We start from the raw sequence: 24499 nt of genomic DNA, 5'->3' as shown, positions 1-24499 counted from the left end.
ACAGATGTGAGCCACCATGCCCAGCCCCTCAAGGTTATTTTTACCCAGAGACCATACTTTACTTGAAGTGTATTGAATTTAATCTTTGCTATTAGGTCATCTCTTACTGTGAAAGTCTTTTTGTTGGGAGATAGTATAGGTTAGAAACAGGTTTATTTTTGACCTAGCAAGTCTTGACTTTTTAATATTCTAAGTGCTGCTTGAAAATTAAACAATTCCTTAGTTCAACTTTCTTGTATTTTGTCTTAAACAAATAGAACTCTCCACTTGGCAATTTCAACACTCTGACTGGAAACTTCCCTAGCCAAATCCATGAGATACAAGATCATTAACTGCGCTTTCTAATTTTCATGAGATACCCTTTCTTTCCTTTTTTTTTGTTGAGATGTGTCTCACTATGTGGCGCAGGCTGGCCTTGAACTCTTGTGCTCACATGATCCTCCTGCCTCAGCCTCCTGAGTAGCTGGGTCTATAGGTGCACACCATGTACTCACTACTCTTTCTGTTTTTTATTACCTCAGACAACAGTGCTGCCAAACTTTCTGCCACTATATGACAGGAGTCGCGTTTTATCCAACTGTATTAGTTTGCTAAGGGTGCCATAACAAGGTACCACAAACAGGGTGGTTTAAACAACAGAACCGGTGACTTAGACTACAGAAATTTATCATCTCACAGTTCCGTTTTTTTTGTGTGTTTGTTTGTTTGAGACAGAGTCTCACTCTGTTACCCACGCTGGGGTGCAGTGGCTCAATCTCAGCTCACTGCAACCTCTGCCTGCCAGGTTCAAGCTATTCTCGTGCCTTAGCCTCCCAAGTAGCTGGGATTACAGGCACGTGACACCATGCCCAGCTAATTTTTTGTATTTTAGTAGAGACAGGGTTTGCCATGTTGGCCAGGCTGGTCTTGAACTCCTGGCCTCAAGTGACCCACCTGCCTTGGCCTCCCAAAGTGCTGGGATTACAGGCATGAGCCACTGCCCCTGGCAGTCTCACAGTTCTGGAGGCTACATGTCCAAGATCAAGGTGTTGGTTGGGTTGATCCTGCCTAAGAGCTGTGAGCAATAATCTGTCCCATGTTTCTCTCCTAGATTCTCGTGGTTTGCTTGCTGGCAGCAATGTTTGGCATTCTTTGGCTTGTAGATCCATCACTCTGATCTCTGTCTTCAGGCTGGCATGGTGTTCTTTCTGTGTGGACGCCAGTCATAATGGATTAGGACCCAACCTAATGACATCATTTTAAGTGAACTCCTTCTATAAAGACCCTATCTTCAAATATGATTACATTCTGGCTGGGTGCAGTGGCTCATGCCTGTAATCCCAGTGCTTGGGAAGGCTGAAGTGGGAGGATCCTTTGAGGCCAGGAGTTTGAGACCAGTGTGGACAACATAGCAAGACCCTGTCTCTACAAAAAAAGTTAAAAAATTAGCTGGGCATGGTGGTATGTGCCTATAATCCTAGGTACTTGGGAGGCAGAGGCAGGAGGATCACTTGAGCACAGGAGTTCAAGGTTACAGCGAGCTATGATTGCACCACTCTACCCCAGCCTGGGTGACAAAGTGAGACCCTGTTGCTTAAAAAACCCAAAAACAAGAGCAAATAAGATCACATTCTGAGGTACTGGGAGTTAGAAATTCAATATGAATTTTGGTGGGGACACAAGTCAACTCAAAGCACCGACCTTCAATAGCAATTCCCTCACTGTCCTTCCATACTTCACTTGAGGTCCTTGTGGCTTCCGCCCACCCCTGTCCAAAGCCGATGACATGTTTTTCTTTTTCTTTTTTTTTTTTTGAGACAGAGTCTCGCTCTGTCACCCAGGCTGGAGTGCAGTGGTGCGATCTCCACTCACTGCAAGTTCTGCCTCTCAGGTTCACACCATTCTCCTGCCTCAGCCTCCTGAGCAGCTGGGACTACAGTCGCCCACCACCACGCCCAGCTAATTTTTTGTATATTTAGTAGAGACAGGGTTTCACCATGTTAGCCAGGATGGTCTTGATCTCCTGACCTCGTGATCCACCTGCCTCAGCCTCCCAAAGTGCTGGGATTACAGGCGTGAGCCACTGCACCCAGCCGACACATGCTTTTCATTGTTGCAGTATCTAACTTCACCAGTTTTATTATCAGTTATGGGCTGAACAGGGAAGTGGCCACCACTATGGAATACAGGCTTTATTCTAAGAATTGGTTACAATACAATTGCAGGAGAAGCTAGGGAAGAAAAGGTCTGAAAGGAGATGGCTGGACAATCAGAAAAGTCACTAACCAGAGATCACAAAGGAAAGCTGACGAATGAGTACATGGAAGGCTGTTCCCTCTGCATCCAGCAATGGGCCTGAAGTTTATGATAGGTCATCAGGGCTAGCAATCAGGAAGAAAAGTTGGATTGCATTGAGGGAGAGTGAGGACAAACTAGAATCCACAGGACAAACTGGAACCCATGAAGACAAAATGGAACTCACAGCTATCTTTCACATTGATGAGCATGTGATATGTAGCATAAGCTAATGCCTTTACCATGGAACTACACGTGCCTTGCGCCAAGGCTTGGAGACACTGAAATAGTAAATCTGGTGGGAGTTGAAGGAGCTCTGGGCCAGTTAATGCTCTGTACCAACAAAGCATGTTAGCAGATCAGCAACAACCCTATGATCTGCAGCGGCATGTGATATTTACATCAACCTTCAGAACACAAGGGCTGCTGCTTCCAAATCTTACACAAATTTTACCTGCTCCTTCCAAACTTACACGAAATTCTTTTGTAGTGAATCCTATCCTGGACCCATATTGGAAAGGGACATTTGAGGAACTAGATTTCAACTTGCCTAATTGACACAGTACAAACATCAGTGACTGTCAGATACCATGATGCTGATGCTGTGTCTTATACATACTACCCTCTCATTTAAACTTCATACCAGTCTTGCAAAATAGACCTCATCTGGAAAGACCTCATCAAAAAAATAAAAATTAAAAAAGAGGCCGGGTGCGGTGGCTCACGCCTGTAATCCCAGCACTTTGGGAGGCTGAGGCGGGGTGGATCACGAGGTCAGGAGTTCAAGACCAGCCTGGCCAAGATGCTGAAACCCCATCTCTACTAAATATACAAAAATTAGCTGGGCGTGGTGGCATGTGCTTGTAATCCCAGCTACTTCAGAGGCTGAGGCAGGAGAATCGCTTTAACCCGGGTGCCAGAGGTTGCAGTGAGCCAAGATCAAGCCACTGCACTCCAGCCTGGGTGACAGCAAGACTTCGTCTCAAAAAAAAAAAAAGTTTCCTTTCAGCTGGAACCGCCATCTTCCAGTAATTCGCCAAAATGACGAACACAAAGGGAAAGAGGAGAGGCACCCGATATATGTTCTCTAGGCCTTTTAGAAAACATGGAGTTGTTCCTTTGGCCACATATATGTGAATCTATAAGAAAGCTGATATTGTAGACATCAAGGGAATGGGCACTGTTCAAAAAGGAATGCCCCACAAGTGTTACCATGGCAAAACTGCAAGAGTCTACAATGTTACCCAGCATGCTGTTGACATTGTTGTAAACAAACAAGTTAAGGGCAAGACTCTTGCCAAGAGAATTAATGTGCGTATTGAGCACATTAAGCACTCTAAGAGCCGAGATAGCTTCCTGAAGCGCATGAAGGAAAATGGTCAGAAAAAGAAAGGCGCCAAAGGGAAAGGTACCTGGGTTCAACTAAAGCACCAGCCTGCTCCACCCAGAGAAGCACACTTTGTGAGAACCAACGGGAAGGAGCCTGAGCTGCTGGAACCTATTCCCTATGAATTCATGGCATAATAGGTGTTAAAAAAAGAAAACTAAAGGACCTCTGGGCTGTAAAAAAAAAAAAAAAAAAAAAATAAGAAAGAAAAAAAGTCTTGCAAAATAAATATTAGCATTCTCATTTTACATATGAGGAAATGAAGCCTTATATTTACTCACAGATGAGTCAATGGGGAAGCCCGGATTCTTCCCGACATCTGTGTGGTAGCCATCTTCCAAGATGACTCCCATGATTCTTGCCCATTGGTACTCATACCCTTTTGTAGTTTCCCTCCCAAATCAAATAGATTTGACCTGAGCAATCAGTAGAGCATTGCAGAAATGATGGTGAATGACTTTTGATGGTGGATCATAAGAGACATTGCAGCTTCCATCTTTCTCTTTCTTGAATCAACTGCAAGCCAGCTGACATGTTGTAGGGATACTCAAGCAGCCTGAGGACAGGCCCATATACAGAGGAACTGAGGCCTTCTGTAAACGACCCATCCATATGAGTGAACCACCTTGGAAATAGATTTTCCAGCACCAGCCTAGCCTTCAAATGACTACAGCCCCATATTTTACTGCAACCTCCTGAGACACTTTAAGCCAGAACTATAGAGCTAAGTGGCTTCTAAATTCCTGACTTACAGAAAATACGAAATAATGTTTATTATAGTTTTAAGCTGCTAAATTTTGGGTTAATTGGTTACACAGCATTAGATTAATATAATCTGTTAGATTCTGAAGCACAACTCTTTATTTTTCTTTCTTTCTTATTTTCAATTTTTTTGTGGAGATGGGGTTTTGCTACATTGCCCAGGCTGGTCTTGAACTCCTGGCCTCAAGCAATCCTCCCAACCCAGTCTCTCAAAGTGTTGGGATTACAGGCAGGAGCCACTGCACCCAGGAAAAGCACAGCGCTTTCTATGACATCATGCTACTTTAAAATTTGTTTGGATAGGAAGGGCGTGGTGGCTCACACCTGTAATCCCAGCACTTTGGGAGGCCAAGGAGGGCAGATCACTTGAGGCTGGGAGTTTGAGACCAACCTGGCCAACATGGCGAAACCTCATCTCTACTAAAAATAAAAAAATTAGCCGGGCGTGGTGGCTGGCGCCTGTAATCCCAGGACTCTGGAGACTGAGGCAGGAGAATCGCTTGAACCCGGGAGGCGGAGGTTGCAGTGAGCTGAGATCGTACCATTGCATTCCAGCCTGGGCAACAGAGTAAGACTCTGTCTCAGAGAAAAACAAAAACAAAAAACAAAAGAAAAAAAGAAAAAAAATTCGTTTGGATTGTATGAATGAAGATGATGGGAGAAGTAGGAATTTGGAAGTCCACAATGTCCTGGTCTTGTCATAAAAAACAGGCTTTGAAATATGTTTGGTGCTTCCAGATACTGAGAGAGAAGGAGTGTCATATAGTGGTTAAACTGAACCTTGAGAATTAGGAGGTTTTTTTGGTTTCTTTTTTCTTCTTCTTTTTTTTTTTTTTGCCACTCAGGGTAAGCTGAGTTCGCATGAATAAATCAGAGGTTAAACCATGTGTTTTTGCTGACTGGCAGACTTGGGCTGGAAATGGGGAAGATAAATGATAGAAATTGGATTCTGGTAGGGCAAGAAAACTCCTGACAAATGGTGATGAAATAGGGTAGAACCTTCAGGACAGTCACAGTGAGGGGCTGGCCACCCTTTTGCTCCCGCCCCTTCTTTCGTCAGTGGGGCCATCCTCTCCTCTTCCCCACCAGTTCCCTTTTGATCTCAAACTCACTGAAGAGGCTCCTTCTTGTTCTTCTCTTTCCAAATATCCCTTTGTTATGAAGATCTTTTCCTTTCTTAATAAGGCAAACATGTGCATTAAGGAACTTAAAAAGCAAAACAAAACCAAACTTCATCTGAGAACCACCTCATTTAAAAAACCCTTGGTGTTTATTGTTCTCTCCAATTAGTCCAGGATTGGAGAGGAGAGGTACTGAACTTGGCGATTTAATCAGACCTTAGTTAACCGGCAATAGTTATTATCCTAGGATGCTAGTACTGCAAGAACCCTTCCAGAACATCTGGTGCAACCCTGCTCTTTTTATACGGGATAATTTGAAGCCCAAAGAGATGAAGTGACCATTGTGACCACCGTCAATAGATATTAATTCAACAGCTGCAATCGAATACTTTTTTTTTTTTTTTTTGAGACGGAGTTTCACTCTTGTTGCCCAGGCTGGAGTGCAATGGCACGATCTTGGTTCACTGCAACCTCCGCCTCCTGGGTTCAAGCGATTCTCCTGCCTCAGCCTCCCGAGTAGCTGGGATTACAGGCATGTGCCACCACGTCCGGCTAATTTTGTATTTTTAGTAGAGACGGGGTTTCTCCATGTTGGTCAGGCTGGTCTCGAACCCCCGACCTCAGGTGATCCGCCCGCCTTGGCCTCCCAAAGGGCTGGGATTACAGGCATGAGCCACCACGCCCGGCCGAATACGTTCTTCTAAATGGTCCATCTATTTTGATTAGTAAAATGGGTGGAGTGAGTTGGAGTTGGCCCAGATCTCCTATTTTGCAAGCAGAGAAACACTACAGAGAGGCATTACCCAGGTCAAACCCTTCCTAAGATGTGAATTGAACAACAGCTAGGCGTTAGGAAGAAAATGCTGCCTGACCCTGACTTCTAAACTCCCCTTAAACCTCGTCTCTCTGTCCCTAGAACCCAAGATAGAGTATGCATGAATAAACTTTTGCGAAATGAACCAACAAACTTCCCTCGAGGTCCTTCCCTGCTTCCCCGCCGCCCTGCATCTCCCCGACTTGGGACTGCGCTATCATTTCAGTCCTGGTCTGGGGACTTTTCGGGGTCTTCTTTGGCCTCCTCAGACACTGACTCCGTTCCCAGGACAGGACCAGGGCTCCCTTTTTCACTGCTGGGCGCTGGGAGGAGGCGGGTAGGCTGCTCACCTAATCTCTCGGGTTTTTCCTCAAGACGCGGTCATTTGTGTGAGGTGTTGTACTCGGGCACCCAAAATGGCCCGAACTGGTCTGGGAAACATTAGGGAGATGTGTTTACCGTTCTGGCTGACACTGAAGCCCAAGCATTCCTGCCACCAGGCGTGGCTTGACCCGCAGAACCCACACTCTGGCGGCTGTGGGCGCGGCACCGGACCCCCGCCGGCAGCAGGGCGGGGCCTGGCGGGGGCGGGGTCTGGCGGGTCAGGTGACTGCGCGGCGGGCTGTGGCTGCGGAGGTTGAGGGGCGTCCGAGGCGCGGAGGGGCTGGCTGGGCAGGAGGGGTTGGCGGGGCAGCAGGGCCGCAGCCATGGGGAGCTTGAAGGACGAGCTGCTCAAAGCCATCTGGCACGCCTTCACCGCACTCGACCAGGACCACAGCGGCAAGGTCTCCAAGTCCCAGCTCAAGGTGGGCGCTTCCTGAGCCGGCCCCCCACCCGACCCTGCCCGGCGCGCTCTGTATTTCCCTTGGGTGGAAGCGGGACCTGGCGGGCCGTGACCGCAGGGTGGGGCGGGTCGGAATGCGCCCGGTAGGCCCGCTTGGGGCGGAGTGGGTCTGAGACCTGGATTTGGTGTTTACTGCCTTCCCCTTGCCTTCGGGCCATGCCCTCGGCTGGATGTGTTAGTTCCCGCGGGTCTCCCAGGGACTGGGAAGGGTGGCGGGCATAAGGCTGGGGTGAAGTCTGTGAGGGGCAAGTGTGATTCCTTCTTGGCGTTAGAGAGCGGGGGGCAGAAAGTGGATTCTGAGGCGGCAATGGGAAGCTCCCTTACACAGCCTTCCCAGAATTTTCCTCTTACTCCAGGAGAGGAAGGGACTTGCCCAAGGTCGCTGGGCAGAACCTTCTGCAGCCCACAGCCCCACACCAGGACAGTCCTCGAAACGACTAGCTGCCCCGGAGGCGACAGGGCAGTCCGGAGACGCAGAAATGCCCCGAAGCCCGGCTTCCAGCGTCCTCCTCCTTTGGGAGGCTTTTTGACTTGGGAAGACCTTCCGCCCAGAGTCTTTTAAGTTTGGAACTAGTGGACCGGGTGTACTGTGTCCCACAGGGACCTTAGTTCCGGGTGAGGAGCGCTGATCTTTCTGGCACCCTGCAAAAGCGACTGCTTTTTCAGAGTCGTTATTGGGACTGCCAGAGACCCTAGAGTATAGGGTATAAATAAAGGGATGCTTGTAAATTGAGTAACCCCAAGCAGGGAAATTGGCATTCAGCCAGGAGAAATTGGCAGCTTCTTCAAAGTATAAAATATAGAAACAGACAAGAAGAGCTATTCATAGGCATTTAAAAATATACACATTTTAGATCCGAATGTCCGGTTTTCTTAGCCCCTTCTGGGAATAAATTCTGAAGATTGGGTTTGTTTTGTATATTTTTGTACAGTAATCAGGTTCTTAGGAGTAGTGGCTTTTATGCCAGTAGGACTTAACATTCTCCTTGTCTTCCTTTTGCCTCTCCTCTCTTTTTCTCACTGATAGAATCATAGTCTGGAAGGGTCCATGGAGATCATCTACGTAATTTTTATTTTACTTTATTTTTAAAAATTAACATACAGTAAAATTGACTTTTGAATTTCAACATATGTATAGATTTATATAACTATCACCACAACCATGGCTTCCTCAGTTCCATCATCCTAAAAAACTCCCTGATGTTGCCCTGCCTCCACCCCAACTGTTGGCAACCATTGATCTTTCCTAATTGTTATAGTTTTACCTTTTCCGAAGTGTCATGTAAATGGAGTCATATAGTTTGTAACTGTTGAAACTGATTTCTTTTACCCAGCATAATGCCTTAGAGATTAATCCATTTTGTTGTGTGTACCAATAATTTTTTAAATTGCTAAGTAATATTCTATTGCATGGATGTATGGTAGTTTTTAGCCATGCATCCTTGAGAATTTGTGTTATTTCCAGTTTGGGGGATTTATGAGTAGGTCTACATTTTACTTTTATTTTTACTTTTAACTTACCTATGCCATTTTATTTAAAGTAAGTTTTTAATAAATAGATGTAGCTGGGTCTTTTTTTTTATTCATTCTGACAATCTCTGTCTTTTAATTGGTATATTTAGGCCATTTACATTTAATGTAATTATTGATATGGTTTAATTTAGGGCTACCATTTTATTATAATTTGGTTTCTGTTTTTTTTTTTTTTTTCCCTCTCCTTTTCTTCCATCTTTGGGATTATTTGAATATGCTTTAGTTTTTTTTTTTTTTTTTGAGACAGTCTTGCTCTGTTGCCCAGGCTGGAGTGCAGTGGTGTGATCTTGGCTCACTGCAACCTCGGTCTCCTAGGTTCTAGAGATTCTCGTGCCTCAGCCTCCCAAGTAGCTGGGATTGCAGGTGTGCATCACCACGGCTAGCTAATTTTTGTATTTTTAGTAGAAATGGGGTTTCACCATGTTGGCCAGGCTGGTCTTGAACTCCTGAGCTCAGGTGATCTGCCCTCCTTGGTTTCATGAAGTGCTAGGATTACAAGTGTGACCCACTGTGCCTGGCCAATATTCCATTTTAATAGTGAGTTTTTTACTATATTTCTTCATGTAGGTTTTTTTAGTACTTGCTCTAGGAGTTAGAATATCCATCCCTAACTTTTCATAGTGTACTTAGAGTTAATATTTTACCACTTAAAGGAGAATATAGAAAACTTACCACCATATAGGTCCCTTTCCCCTCACTGCTTTTTGTTGTAATTGTCATATTTATTAATCTACATACATTGAAATCCCCATCAGACAAATCCCCATCAGACAATATCAAATTTTTTGCTTTCAACCATCATTTCTCTTTTAAAGATCTTAAGAGGAGAAGAAAATTTTATTCTTTTTTTCCAGATATTCCCAGATGACCTCTTAATTTTTTTTTTTTTGAGCTGGAGTTGCGCTCTTTTACCCAGGCTAGAGTGCAGTGGTGTGATCTCGGCTCACTGCAACCTCTGCCTCCCGAGTTCAAGCGATTCTCCTGCCTCAGCCTCCCGAGTAGCTGGGACTACAGGCGTGTGCCACCAAGCCTGGCTAAGTTTTGTATTTTTAGTAGAGATGAGGTTTCACCATATTGTCCAGGCTGGTCTCAAACTCCTGACCTCGTGATCTGCCTGCCTTGGCCCCGCAAAGTTCTGGGACTACAGGTGCCCACTGCCATGCCTGACTAATTTTTTTTGTGTGTATGTTTTAGTAGAGATGGGGTTTCACCATATTGCCCAGGCTGGTCTTGAACTCCTGAGCTCAGGCAATTTGCCCAACTTGGCCTCCAAAAGTGCTAGGATTACAGGTGTGAGCAACTGCAATATGTTTAGCGATTTGTCCAAAGTCACAGTTGTAAGTAGTAGCTAATCTAGAACCAAGATTTTCACACGTGTGTGTGTGTGTGTGTGTGTGAGAGAGAGAGAGAGAGAGAGACAGGGTCTTGCTGTGTCACCCAGGCTGGAGTGCAGTTGCGCTATCTTGGCTCACTGCAACCTCCACTTCCTGGCTCAAGCGATCCTCCAGCCTCCACCTCCCAAGTAGCTAGGCTCACAGACATGAGCCACCATGCTCAGTTCATTTTTGTATTTTTTTGTAGACATAGGGTTTTGTCATGTTGTCCAGGCTGGTGTTGAACTCCTGAGCTCAAAGACATCCACCCGCCTCGGCCTTCTAAAGTGCTAGCATTCAGATATGAGCCACCTTGTCCAGCCAACTCTTTATAATTATTTTTCTCTTTTTTTTTTTTGGAGACAAGGTCTTTTTGTCGCCCAGGCTGGAGTGCGGTGGCGCGATCATGGCTCAATGCAGCCTCAACCTCCTGGGCTCAAGCAGTCCTCCCATTTCAGACTCCCAAATAGCTGGGACTACAGGCACAGGCCACTATGCCCAGCTAATGTTTGTACTTTTTGTAGAGATGGAGTTTTGCCATTTGCCCAGGCTAGTCTTGAATTCCTGAGCTCAGACTATATGCCTGCCTCAGCCTCTCAAAATGCTGGGATTACAGGCATGAGCCACTGCACCCATCCTATTTTCACACTTTATTACTATTACTGTTGTATTTTTTATTTTTTTGAGACGGAGTGTCGCTCTATCACCCAGGCTGGAGTGCAGTGGTGTGATCTTGGCTCACTGCAACCTCCGCTTCCTGGGTTCAAGCAATTCTCCTGCTTCAGCCTCCCAAATAGCTGGGATTACAGGTGTCCACTACCACACTTGGCTAATTTTTATATTTTTAGTAGAGATGGGGTTTCACCATGTTGGCTGGGCTCGTCTCGAACTCCTGACCTCAGGTGATCCACCTGCCTCGGTCTCCCAAAGTTTTGGGATTATAGGCGTGAGCCACCATGCCCTGTCTATTTTCACACTTTAAAGCCAATGGTTTCTTCATTTTCTTCTCTTACAGTTGACGGCATAAATGAGATTTTTTGGATTACTTTGATTATACTTTATTCAAAATTGTCTTTACGGCTGCTTATAGGAAAAGCGTCTTGGCAGGAAGTGTTAAATCCCAGTTCATAGATTTCACCCATGGTATGTTGATAATGTAACTGTGCAATTGTATTTTGTCTCTCTCTTGTCTGTATGAGACTTTGGGATTGGTTCAGTTCTGTTCATCTTGCCAGTGTTTGTAGAATTGAAAATATTTAAACATTTTTATTTAGGTCTCCTTTTGTGTTTGACTCTAGTTCTGTGTTTTGTTGGCTGGGAGTAGAGTTTTTGCCTTAATTTGTTGATTGATTCATTCACTCATACAGTAACCTTCTGTAAGTCTACTATGTGTAAGGTACCATGCTAATTTAATAAGAAGTTTAGTATTTTTAGGCTCTTAAGAGTTAATATCTCCTTGGAGGAAATGTCAGATAATTGTTTTGTTAAACAGCAGACTAATAATTATATATCCAAAATGATTGTTAAAATGTATTGCTTTGGAAAGCTATATGGGCATTCTAAAATATTTTTGATACTTGCCTTTTTGAGTTATCTTCACAACTTTTGACACAGAGAATGGATATATTCACTAGATAAGGGATATGGTGGTGAAAGGCAGAGAAAAAAGAAACAAATATGAATCTTTGCCTTCAAAGAGTTTAAACTTTGGTAGGCAAATTAAAAGGCTAAATGACAATTAAAGAAGGCACTGTCTCTCTCCAGATAGAGATTATATTACTCAGACAATTACTGATCCTTAAAAAACATAAAGTCTGGTGGTGAAGGTAAGAAACAGAAATATTGGGTAGAAGATACTGAGTGTGACAGAAGATATGGAGCCATGAGATTTTAAAGGAAGAAGCAATTTCTTCTCACTGGTGTGATTGCTTTATGAAAAAAAGCTTCTTTGAAATGAACTCTGAAGGAAGTTAGGATGTGATTATGTAGGAATGGGGGAAGATTAAGCCCATTCTATTAATTAATTAATTACTTAGTTTTTTGAGATGGAGTCTTGCTCTGTTGCCCAGGGTTGAGTACAGTGGCAACCTCCACCTCCCTGGTTCAAGCGATTCTTCTGCTTCAGCTTCCTGAGTAGCTGGGACTACAGATGCGCACCACCGTGTCTAGCTAATTTTTGTATTTTTAGTGGAGACAGGTTTCATCACGTTGGCCAGGCTGGTCTCAAACTCCTGACCTCAAGTGATCCACCTGCCGCAGTTGCCCAAAGTGCTGGGATTACGGGCATAAGCGACCACGCCTGGCCTAATTTATTTATTCAATGGATATTTATTGATTGCTGTTATCCCTAGGGAACACTGAACTACTGCAAGAGATGGGAATGAATCAGGTATTTATGGGGACTTCTGTGTAACTTACTTTGATTGGAGTGTAGAACATACACATGTGTGTTCCTGTGTGTGTATGAGAGAGAGTTATCGCTGGTGATAAAGCTACAGAAATAGATTGGGGTTAATGCATAGAAAGCTTTGATTGCCAGACAAATTAGGTGGATGCCAGGGGCCCCCCAGGTTTCCAGAGGATGGTGAGTTGTGATCAGAATTGCACTTTAGAAAGTTACTTGCCAGGCGCGGTGGCTCACGCCTGTAATCCCAGCACTTTGGGAGGCTGAGGTGAGTGGATCATCTGAGGTCAGGAGTTCAAGACTAGTGTGGCCAACGTGGCGAAACCCTGTCTCTACTAAAAATATAAAAATTAGCTGGGTGTGGTGGCACGCACCTGTAGTCCCAGCTACTGGGGAGCTGAGGCAGGAGAATCACTTGAACCTGGGAGGCAGAGGTTGCAGTGAGCCAATATCTCACCCTGTACTCCAGCTTGGGCGACATAGCAGATGTGCTGGCTAGAGTGGATTGGGAAGATAACAGTTAGAAACCATTGCAATAGCCCCGATAAGAGGTAATTCCCCGACTAGAGACAGTGAAGATGGACAAGAGGGAAATGGTGGGTCAAGGTTTGAGCCTTGACCCATGATTGGGTGGGAGGAGGACGGGAAAGGACAGATTCAGAAATGTCTCAAATGTCAACTACAGTTGACCAAATGTATAGTAGTGGTTTTGATTTTTTAAATAATGGTTTTTAATAGAAGTGGGTTTTAATAGAAATGGAAAAGCCATGAGAAGGAGCTGTTTATGCAATGATACAGTTTTGAACATGAAAAGTTTTTTTTTGTTTTATTTATTTTTTTTTGAGGTCCTTGATGGGTGTATGTTCAGCTGGAGATGATATTCCTGGGAAAATTTGGGGTTGTCAGTAAGGAATTTGCTAGTTGAAGCTTGGAAAAAGAGGAGAAAAGAGCCATTGACAGTCTCGGGGAATGGCTATAGTAGATGATGAGAGGAACAAGAAAAGCAGAGGACCGGAAATCAGAGATAAGAACCCCTTTGGGGCAACATTGGAGCTGAGGGAGAAGACTTTTAAGGAAAACATGGTCTCATAGCTTTGAGAGTTAATTTATTATTATTATTATTATTTTTATTTTCATTTATTTATTTTTTTTGAGGTGGAGTCTCACTCTGTCGCCCAGGCTGAAGCACAGTGGCGCTATCTCGGCTCACTGCAACCTCCATCTCCCGGGTTCACGCCATTCTCCTGCCTCAGCCTCCCGAGTAGCTGGGACTGCAGGCGCCCGCCACCACACCTGGCTAATTTTTTATATTTTTAGTACAGATGGGGTTTCACCGTGTTAGCCAGGCTGGTCTCGAACTCCTGACCCTGTGATCCGCCTGCCTCAGCCTCCCAAAGTGCTGGGATTACAGGCGTGAGCCACCATGCCCAGCCTATTATTGTTTTATATATATATATAATTGTATATATATATATGATTGTAAAGTAATCAGGTTGGTTCTTCCTTTCCATGTCTCATAAACTTCATATTTCTTCTCTAAAGAGAAGTTATGAAAAGTTTGGAATATTGATATCATCTTTGGAATAAATGTATTTTTTACTTATTTTAAAAAATTTATTTATTTATTTTGAGACAGGGTCTCACTCTGTCACTCAGGCTGGAGTGCAGTGGCACGATCATAGCTCACCATACCCATGACCTCCATGCTGAAGTGATCCTCCCACCTCAGCCTCCTGAGTAGCTGGGACTACAGGTGTATACCCCCACACCTGGCTAATTTTTTTTTTTTTTTTTTTTTTTTTTTTGTGGAGACAGGGTCTTACTTTGCTGCTTAGGCTGGTCTCAAACTCCTGGGCTCAAGCAGTCCATCCACCTACAAGTGTTAGGATTACAGGTATGAGCCACCACATCCAGCCTGTATCTTTCATTTTTAAGAAGATTACTTTGTAGAATGGTATTCATTTAGATAAATGTGCTTGAGTCATTGCTATAATTAGTAAATATTGGCCTTGAAGGCCCCCAGTGTAGTACAGACAAAGCTTATTTATATACCTAATTTTTAACAAATAGCATATTATTAAGTAAAAGAAAAATGATCCAAGTAAATTTTGAAGCAAAATCTGAAGAAAAATTAACAACATAATTAGATATCATTTTAATAGTATGTCAGTGGAAACAACACACAAACTGTTTTTTTCTCTGCTCTCACACCACAATAACAATCAACACAGAAGATTTCTGGTGACCAAATGTGTGGCGGTTTCTCCCCACACACCAAGTAAGTAATCAATTCTGCAGTGGACACCAGCTGGGTATCCTCCAGTTCAATTCCAACACTATCTACCTGGAGACAGTATCAGATCCCACAGAGTGTCAGATCGCACAGGTTGAGGGCTCAGTCCCACAAGATGGTCCTCCTCCTTCCTACCAGTTGCAAATCTGGGCCTCTGGAACTTCTGATGGACCAGCTTCAAGTTGGGTTCTCCGTGACCCCGTCTTTGGGTTCAATTACTTTACTAGAGTGGCTCACAGAACTCAGGGTGACATGTTTACTGATTTATTACAGAAGATATTTTAAAGGATACAAATAGACAGATGAAGAGAGACACAGGGTGAGGAACTTCTATCCTCATGGAGTTGGGGTGCACTGCCCTCCTGGTACATGAATGAGTTCTCATTAACCTTCCTTTAAGCCTCTACATGTTCAGCTCTCTGGGAGCTCCTCAAACCCTGTCCTTTTGGGTCTCTTATGGAGACTTTATTGGATAGTCATGATTAAAGTACAGACAACCATGTAGAAATGTGATTAGACAAAAAGGGGTATGATCTAATACTAATAGACTGAGTGGGAAAATCCAGCAAGGATTGTCTGTTCAGATTCTTCTTGGTCTCTCTGCGTAGCCTTCCTTCCTCCAGGGTTTGGGGGAGGACCCCTTCTGAAATGAAGGTCTTGTGGCCTTCAATTAGACAAGGAAGGTCAGAGAATTTCTTTATGGCCAGCTCCAAGATAGAAAGGTTGGGGGAGATGAGATTATATTTTTAGTTTCTACGGCCTGCCTTGGGGAAAAAAAGGAGCAGGCGAAAAAAGGGCAGAAGGTCAGAGAGAGAGAGAGATCTGTTTTCTTTTTTCATGTATTTATTTATTTATTTGTTTGTTTGAGATGGAATCCTGCGCTGTTGCCCAGGCTGGAGTGCAATGGCATGATCTTGGCTCACTGCAACCTCTGCCTCCTGGGTTCAAGCGATTCTCCTACCTCAGCCTCCCAGGTAGCTGGGGTTACAGGTGTATGCCACCATACTCGACTAATTGTTGTATTTTTTAGTAGAGACCGAGTTTCGCCGTGTTGGCCAGGCTGGTCTCAAACTCCTGACCTCGAGTGATCTGCCCGCCTCGGCCTCCCAAAGTGCTGGGATTACAGGTGTGAGCCACTGCACCTGGCTGAGATTCTGTTTTCTGAGACCTGCTTCTGAGGCCTAAAGTACCCCAACATTATAACAAGGGCTATGGCGTTATGAGCCAGGGACCATGGATGAAAATCTATGTATATTTATCTATGTATATCTCTGTCTCATAATATCACATGTTGCAAACAGACTTTTGTCAAACTTATCAATAAAATTGAACTATAGAACACAGATTTAAAAAAACCCTTGGGAAGCTGGGTGCAGTGGCTCATGACTATAATCCCAGAACTTTGGAAAGCTGAGGCAGGAAGATTGCTTGAAGCCAGGAGTTTGAAAACAGCCTGGAAAATATAGTGAGACTTTGTCTCTACAAAAAATTAAAAAATTACTGGACATGGTGGTGGGCACCTGTGGTCCCAGCTACTCATGAGGAGGAGGTTTCAGTGAGCTGAGATAGTGCCACTGTATTGCAGCCTGGGTGACAGAGCAAGACTTTGTCTCAAAAATAAATAAATAGGCCGGGTGTGGTGGCTCACACCTGTAATCCCAGCACTTTGGGAGGCCGAGGCGGGCGGTTCATGAGGTCAGGAGATGGAGACCATCCTGGCTAACATGGTGAAACCCCATCTCTACCAAAAATACAAAAAAAGAAATTAGCTGGGCGTGGTGGCGGGTGCCTGTAGTCCCAGCTACTCCGGAGGCTGAGGTAGGAGAATGGTGTGAACCCGGGAGGAGTTTGCAGTGAGCAGAGATTATGCCACTGCCCTCCAGCCTGGGCGACAGAGCGAGACTCTGTCTCAAAAAAAAAAAAAAAAAAAAAAAAAAAAATTTAAAATTTAAAAAATAGAAGCCACTCCTAGGCCAGGTGCAGCAGTGGCTCATGCCTGTAATACTAGCACTTTTGGAGATTGAGGCGAGTGGATCACTGGAGCCCAGGAGTTTGAGACCAGCCTTTGCAACATAGTAAGACAAGAAATTTAAAAAGTTAGAGAGGTATGGTGGCACATGCCTGTAGTCCAAGTTCCTTCTGTAGCTGAGACAGGAGATGGCCTGAACTCAGGAGATGGAGGCTGGAGTGAGCTATGATTGTGCCATTGCATTCCAGCCTGGGAAACAGAGTGAGACCCTGTATCCAAAGAAAAAGAAAGAAAGAAACAGAGAGAGAGAGAGAGAGAGAGAGAGAGAGGAGGGAGGAGGGAGGGACAGAGGGAGGGAAAGGGAGAAAGGGAGAAAGAAAGACCTCTTATGACTTACATAAACTACAATAGAAACAGATGTTTGCTGGTTGTCTAGTCACAGTAATGTTTTCTTGTTAAAACAACTGTTTTATATTTTATATATATTATATATATTTATAGCCATAAATAAGGTCATTGCAGGTCAGTAGGTTTTCTCGAATCTTTAAGCCCTCCTCTGCACACCACCCCCTCCCCAAAAAGGGAACCACTTCTGTCTGCTTCCCTTTCCTTACCTTGATTTTTTTTCTCCTTCCTTCTCCTGCATTCCCTGTAATCTCACTGGGCGTCTTCCTGGCAATCTGTGCACCTTCTACAGGGGAGCTCTGTCTCTCTGGCTCCAGTTGTAACTTTTCTGGCTCCCCACCTGAGTTGAGAGTACGTAGGCCTTCATCTCTGCACCCATCCTGTGCACCTTCATAGAAGTCATCAGCTCTGTTAACTTAATTTGCAATTGGATTGTTAAAAGACAACTGATTGTCATGTTGATTTGGTGTTACTTTGTTTTTCAGGCTGAACTAATGAGGAACACTAAGTGATTGTTTTGAGCTTTTTCTTAAGCGAAGATTTACTTGCTTTTCAGTAGGTGAAATAGATGGCAATAGGCTAATAGTGGGGAAACAGACTTCCAGAAACACATTTTCTACTTGCTTTTAAACTTGTATTCATGAATAGTCCTTTCTTAGAACAAACCGTATAGTTTAAGACTGTATTATCTGTTTTGATTGCAATTTTAGTATAGTCTGTGATAACTGATGGTAGACTGAAAACTGTATTGAGAGAGATGGAAAGGGGTTTTCTTTATATCTATAGGAAGGTGCTAGGTGCACATAGGTAGCTGAGTAAATGTAGTTGAATTCAATGTTAGACATTTTTTCCACCATTTTTTCCCCTTGGTTTGGTTTTGGTGCTCTTCTTTTGTTTGTACAGTTTGTCCCTTGGTATTCTTGGGGGATTGGTTCCAGGACTCCCTGCATATGCCAAAATCCTAGGATGCTCAAGACTCTTATATAAAATGGCATAATATTTGCATATAACCTATGTATATCTTTTATACTTTAAATTATCTCTAGATTACTTATAATACCTAATGCAATATAAATGCTGTGTAAATAGTTGTTAAGTTACATTGTTTAAGGAATAATGACAGGAAGAAAAGTTTGCCCGTGTTAAGTACAGATGCAGTTTTTTTTTTTTTTTTTGAGACGGAGTCTTGCTCTGTTGCCCAGGCTGGAGTGCAGTGGCGCAATCTCGGCTCACTGCAAGCTCCGCCTCCCGAGTTCACGCCATTCTCCTGCCTCAGCCTCCTCAGTAGCTGGGATTACAGGCGCCCGCCACCACGCCTGTCTAATTTTTTTTGTATTTTTTTAGTAGAGACGGGGTGTCACCATGTTAGGCAGGATGGTCTCGGTCTCCTGACTTCGTGATCCGCCTGCCTCGGCCTCCCAAAGTGCTGGAATTACAGGCGTGAGGCACCACGCCTGGCCCAGATGCAGTTTTTAAGGGGAGTGTTTTCAGTCCACACTTGCTTGACCCAGATGCAGAACCGAGGGATACGGAGGGCCAACTGTATTTCTCTCTCTCTTTTTTTTTTTTAATGAGAGCTATTCGTATGTGGATTCTATACTCTCTAATAATAATAAACCTTATTAATGTGGCACCTGAAACAGACATTGTTACTTTTAAATTATGGTATAAATTTGCAGAAGTCATAATGGAAATAGGAATAGGGCATCTTACTTGAAGTAGAGGCAATAATTGTTTCTCCTCTACTGGTGCTAAAAAATGTTTTAAAAAATTATTTAGAATTTCAGTGGTCTTGCTGAAAGATGCTAAATCTCCGGTGTTACTTAGAAATACAGTACATGCAATTCTAAGAAAAAAGGTTATTATTTAAACATGTATATTAAAAAGAAACTTTTTAAATATCTCATATAGACACATATAAATTTTATAAAATTCTAAAGGGTATTTACAAAAATGAAAAGTAAGTTTCCCTTAACCGTTGGCCCATATTAGTCCCCTGTCCTAGAGGTAACCATTATTTCTAGCTTCTTCTGTTCCTTCGAGAGATCGAAATGAAGCTTAAAATTAATATCCTTATCGTTTAGTAAATGTTTTCCTCTTAAATATAGCAAAATCTAGTGATATTTTTTGCAACCTCTGTTACAGCTTTACTTTGCAGTTGTGGTTGCAGGGTGAATTACATGTCAGCACTGGAAATGTCTTGAAATGAACTCATTGTGCATTTTTATCCTGTTGTTTTTAGAAATACAGCTTTTAAAAAAATTTATTGTACCTTTTTGAAATAAAAGAATTTACAACTCTGGTGTAGATCTAAATGAAAAAAATTTTGACGAACAACATGGATAGTTTAAATCTTTATTATTTTCTCAATGATAGATTTTCAACTAAAATCTTTTTTTAGTTTTTTTATCTTTTGCCTCACAATTGGTTTGGATATCTTATGAATCATACCATGTTTTCTGTTCCCATACAGACATTTAGCCTAAAAAAATTTTAACCTTGCTAGTTACAAAGGTAATTCAGCCAGGCCATTGGTAAGTTGAAAATATAAAGGAAGCAAATTATGAGACAGGGTTTTTATTTGTGGAACACAATATACACATGTAGTTAATTCTTTTGTGAACTTGGCATGTATAGTATTCCCTCCCTAATCTTTTGTGTTGTGTTTCTGTTAACCTCTATGGTAAAAGGTTCTATTGAGGAACAAAAACAATTTTTAAAATGGGGTTGGGGATCAGAGTCTTGAGTGAGCCTATTAAAGTGCTGGGATTATCGGCATGAGCCACTGCACCCAGCCTAAAGTCTTTGTAAATATTTTTTATGTAGATATCTCCAAAATAAAATAGTAAAGGCAGCTCTCTAAATAAAGAGAAAATTACACATTTAGAAATCTTAAAATAGGATAATGAATGTTGGATTATTTCTAGTTTTTATTCCTTACTTGCTAGAAACTTTTCAGTGAGATAACTTGGACATTTTTGTGGTTTTTTTTTTTTTTGGAAATACATGTACTTTTATCGAAAATAACATGTAAACTGTGAGGTGCTTTTTTTTTTTTTTTTTTTTTGGTATTTGACCTTCCATCTTAATAGTCAGTACATTTCTGATCTTAGGACTCAGAGTTCTTAACCTCTCTGATCTCCATTTTGTATTTCCTTTGGGGTCTCATCACAGTTCCAGAGGTACATAGTAACAAAGCTAGAGACAGAAGAGGCGTTAGGCGACCTTCTTCCAGGTACTCAGCATGCCATCACTCAATAGGTATTTCTCATTCCTTCCCACCGTGAGGGTTATAGAACCTTAGTCCCATCAGTGGTGATTAATTAGCACTCTCACTCGCTTCCTTAGTCCCTCTTAGGCATGTCCTTGTTCCCCTCCCACAACACAAGCCTAAGGTAGATTCTTGCCTTAGCTTCCTTTTTCTTCCCCAAGGCTGCGTTTCATAAAACTATTTTTCCTGCTCTACTTTCTGCTTTATTTCCTTCTCATCCCACCTTCGTGTTCCTTTTCTTTAAACTCAAAATCTGTGTTTACTGGAAACTGTAGTTTTCAGCAGTTGAGAGAGAGATATTTAAATGGAAATCTGTGTGTATACTTGAATTTCATATAAGGAGATCTTGCGGTTAAGGAGAGATTTCTGCAATATTAGAAAAACTAATTTTTTTGATATTAAGACTCTTCCGTTTTCTATACCTTTTACTTCTTTAGGAATAATTAGCTTTACACCATTTGATTTGAAGGAGGAGAATGGTGTTATGTGGGCATGGTGTATCAGCCAGAAGTGACGCTAGTTAGGATGAAAGTTGTTCTGGTCATATGGACAGTGTTGGAAGGTATTACATTCCACTCTACAGACAGCTGTGGGAGGATAGGGCATGTCAGCCTTGGCAGGCAGCACATCCCCATCAATTCTTTCAGTTCCTAGGGTGATGGATACTCAGCTAGCTGGCTGTTATCCTGAAATTTAGCCTTCTAATTGAACCTTGTAGCTTGATGAGCAACTGACTCCAGTCTCAGTGATCGTCTTCAGTGATGATTTGAGAAACACTGTTAGGTAATAGGACACCAGACAGTTAGTGGATCAGACTACATTGGAATTCTGAGGTCCTTTACCTGGGTGACTTTGGGAAGCTTCCTTTGCTTTTTATTTTTTTAATTTTTATTTATTTATTTATTTATTTTTGAGACAGAGTCTTACTCTGTCGCCCAGGCTGGAGTGTGGTGGTGCGATCTCAGCTCACTGCAAGCTCCACCTCCCAGGTTCACACCATTCTCCTGCTTTAGCCTCCCGAGCAGCTGGGACTACAGGTGCCCACCACCACGCCTGGCTAATTTTTTTGTATTTTCAGTAGAGACAGGGTTTCACCATGTTAGCCAGGATGGTCTCGATCTCCTGACCTTGTGATCCGCCTGCCTCAGCCTCCCAAAGTGCTGGGATTACAGGCATGAGCCACTGCACCCGGACTGCTTTTTATATTTTAAGATTATAATAGAGCTCACAACCTTTATATGTGACAGCAGAAATTCTTTCTTATTTTCTACCAAACAATGATGTTGAAGAAAACTAATGTATAAAACATTATATGAATTTGAAGGTTTCAGTCTACTGAACACTTTTTGTTAGGCACCCTGGGAAGAAAAAAACATGCAGCCTTGTCCCTTAAGTTGAGGATTGTGTGATGTAGTCAAGAAGATAATACATGAAATGACCACAACGACGCAATATATAAGCAAGTTCTAGAGAGTGTAGAAGATGACCACTCTAAGCTGTGCCATCCAGTGTTAGCCAGTAGCCACATTTGGCTGTTGACTGCTTGAAAAGTCGTGAGCCTGAGTTGAAATGTACTTTAAGTATAAAATATGCATTGGATTTCAAAGACTTAGTACCAAAACAAGAGTAACATATCTCGTTATTTATTTATTTATTTTGAGATGGTGTTTCGCTCTTGTCGCCCAGGCTAGAATGTAATGGCATGATCTTGGCTCACTGCAACCTCCGCCTCCTGGATTCAAGTGATTTTCCTGCTTCAGCCTCCCGAATAGCTGGTATTACAGGTGCCTGCCACCATGTCTGGATAATTTTTGTGTTTTTAGTAGAGACAGGGTTTCACCATGTTGGCCAGGCTGGTCTCGAACTCCTGACCTCAGGTGATCCACCCGCCTCGGCCTCCTGAAGTGCTGGGATTGCAGGCATGATTTAAAAAAATACTGATTACATGTTTAAATTACAATATTTTGGATATAGTATTTAAGTTAATATTACCTATTCCCTTTTACTTTTTTTAAAATGAGGCTTTAAAAATTCTAAATTTCATATGTGGTTTGCCGTATATTTCCATGGCAAATAGAGAAAAGGATATAGACAGTTGCAGACAAAGTTTCATGAAGGAGATAGAACTTCAGCTATTTCTTGAGGGAATGGCGAATGTGAGGGTGATCTGGCTGTGATATCTGTCACCCCATTGATCACCAGGGTTGATTTCGCTGATCTGGCTGGCTAGGTGGTTGTCCCCTTCCTCCCTCACCACTCGATGTGTGTCCCTCCCGATGCTGTGTGCTGAGTCAAAGAGAACGACCACCCTCGATAGAGGAGGACCAGTCTTCGGTCAAGGGTATATGAGTAGCTGTGCTTACCTGCTGGAACCTCCAGACAGGTTCTCAAGGTCTTGAGAGAATGGGGCAGATCTTGTCCAGTATAATTGCAGAAAGGTGACAAATATGGTGGTAGCACTGTAAATTAAGAGCAAGAGCCTCAACTTGGAGTATTTGAGCAGAAAGGAAATACTGTGAGTGGAGTAGAAGGTTTGTTTTAATGCATAGCGGAGAATTAGGATTTAAAGAGAGGTGGGGCTACATTTTAGATGTCATTGAATGTTTTTGCACAGAATATATGGCTAATATATGTTTATTGACTGACAGTCTGTGTTAGAATTAGTTCAGAATTGACCCTGTAAAGAGGATAAGTCATTTAAAGTTTTTAGGTAGATATATGGCAGAGATACGGTTTTAAAATTATTCTGATGATGTAGGTTTAATGACTAAAGGTGAGAGGCTGGAGATTGGGGGACTTGTTAGTGGGGTGCTATGAAGTCTGGGTAAGTTGGTGAGTGTGGCTCAGTAGTGGTAGCTATGGAAATTAAAACAGATATGTACCCTCCCCTTGTAGAGCTTAAAATCTTGTGAGTGATACAGATGAGCAAACTGGCAATTCGAATACAGTGAGATACAGAAGGCAGAATGCAGAGGAAGGGAACCTATTTAGCTTGGGGTGAGGACCTGAGGAGTTAGCTCAGAGAATGCTTCCTAGAGGAGGAGACATTTGTCACTAACTTGAAAAGGATGTATGAAATTCCTCTGTGAGAATACTATGATGAAACATTCAGAAAGTAAAACCTTTAGAGGAACATGAAAAGTGTTGAGAGAGAGGAGTTGGGGAGTAAGGAGAGTTACCTGTACTCCATTACTTGTGTGGTCATGGGAAATCACTTCTCTTTGCTGGGCTTCAGTTTCCTCATTTGTAAAATGTAGGGTGGCAGACATGCATTTTGAGGTTTAGCCTTCTAACTGAACCTTGTAGCTTAATGTGTTTACCGTGGTTATATCCTGAGGAGTAGTTGCTCTGCAGCAACTGTTTGACAGGGCCTGAGAGGGGAGAATGGGACCTTGTACTGGGAGGTGAGGGGAAGAGCCCTTGTTTCCCCAGCCTCACACTCTCTGCTTGGTTAGCCTGAAGGTGACAGAGCGGCTCACACAGTAGAGACAGGAGTTGTCATTGGCTGGGGCTGAATTAGATCCAGAAGGTGGACAAACTATATGAAAAGGAGATATAAGAAGAGACCATAGTTTTGTTAAGGCAATGGTGATACCTAAGTCAGAATCAGGGTGGCAAACCTATTTTGGGGAGAAAAGTGATGAGATCTCATTTGGATCTTTTGGACGTGAGGCAGATTTAGAATAGAAATCTCTAGTATTGTTTAGTGATGTAAACCAGAGCCTATTTGAGAGGTTAAGATCAGAAAGAGATCTATGAATCATTTGAATAGAGGTGACTTAAGGTTGTCAGAATAAAATCACTTTCTTTTTTCTTTTTATAAATGTTTAGATTTATAAAATATAAAATTTAAAAAAATTTAATTAAGTCTTTTGATTCGTAAACACAGAATGTCTTTACTTTTTTTTTTTTTGAGACAAGGTCTTCCTCTGTTGCCCATGCAGGAGTGCAGTGACACAATCTGTGCTCACTGCAACCTCTGCCTCCCGGGTTCAAGTGATTCTCATGCTTCAGCCTCCCAAGTAGCTGGGATTACAGGCATGTGCCAC

At 42.8% G+C, this 24499-nt stretch overlaps 1 protein-coding gene and 1 pseudogene across 1 annotated transcript in view; both read left to right on the top strand.

The window, feature by feature from the left end:
• The first annotated feature begins 3288 nt into the window (after positions 1–3288).
• Positions 3289–3828, top strand: LOC129007905 (large ribosomal subunit protein eL21-like; annotated as a pseudogene).
• Positions 3829–6931: 3103 nt separating this feature from the next.
• The window catches only part of SWAP70 (switching B cell complex subunit SWAP70), an 85532-nt gene continuing 67964 nt past the window's right edge, over positions 6932–24499 (top strand). Inside the window, exon 1 of the mRNA XM_054439276.2 lies at positions 6932–7164. Coding sequence (XP_054295251.1) covers positions 7066–7164 — 99 coding nt within the window. The 5' untranslated portion in view covers positions 6932–7065. The remainder of the gene's footprint in view (positions 7165–24499) is intronic.

This window comes from Pongo pygmaeus, chromosome 9, assembly GCF_028885625.2.
Source record: "Pongo pygmaeus isolate AG05252 chromosome 9, NHGRI_mPonPyg2-v2.0_pri, whole genome shotgun sequence".
Classification (NCBI taxonomy): domain Eukaryota; kingdom Metazoa; phylum Chordata; class Mammalia; order Primates; family Hominidae; genus Pongo; species Pongo pygmaeus.
This window is presented reverse-complemented; position numbering and strand designations above follow the sequence as displayed.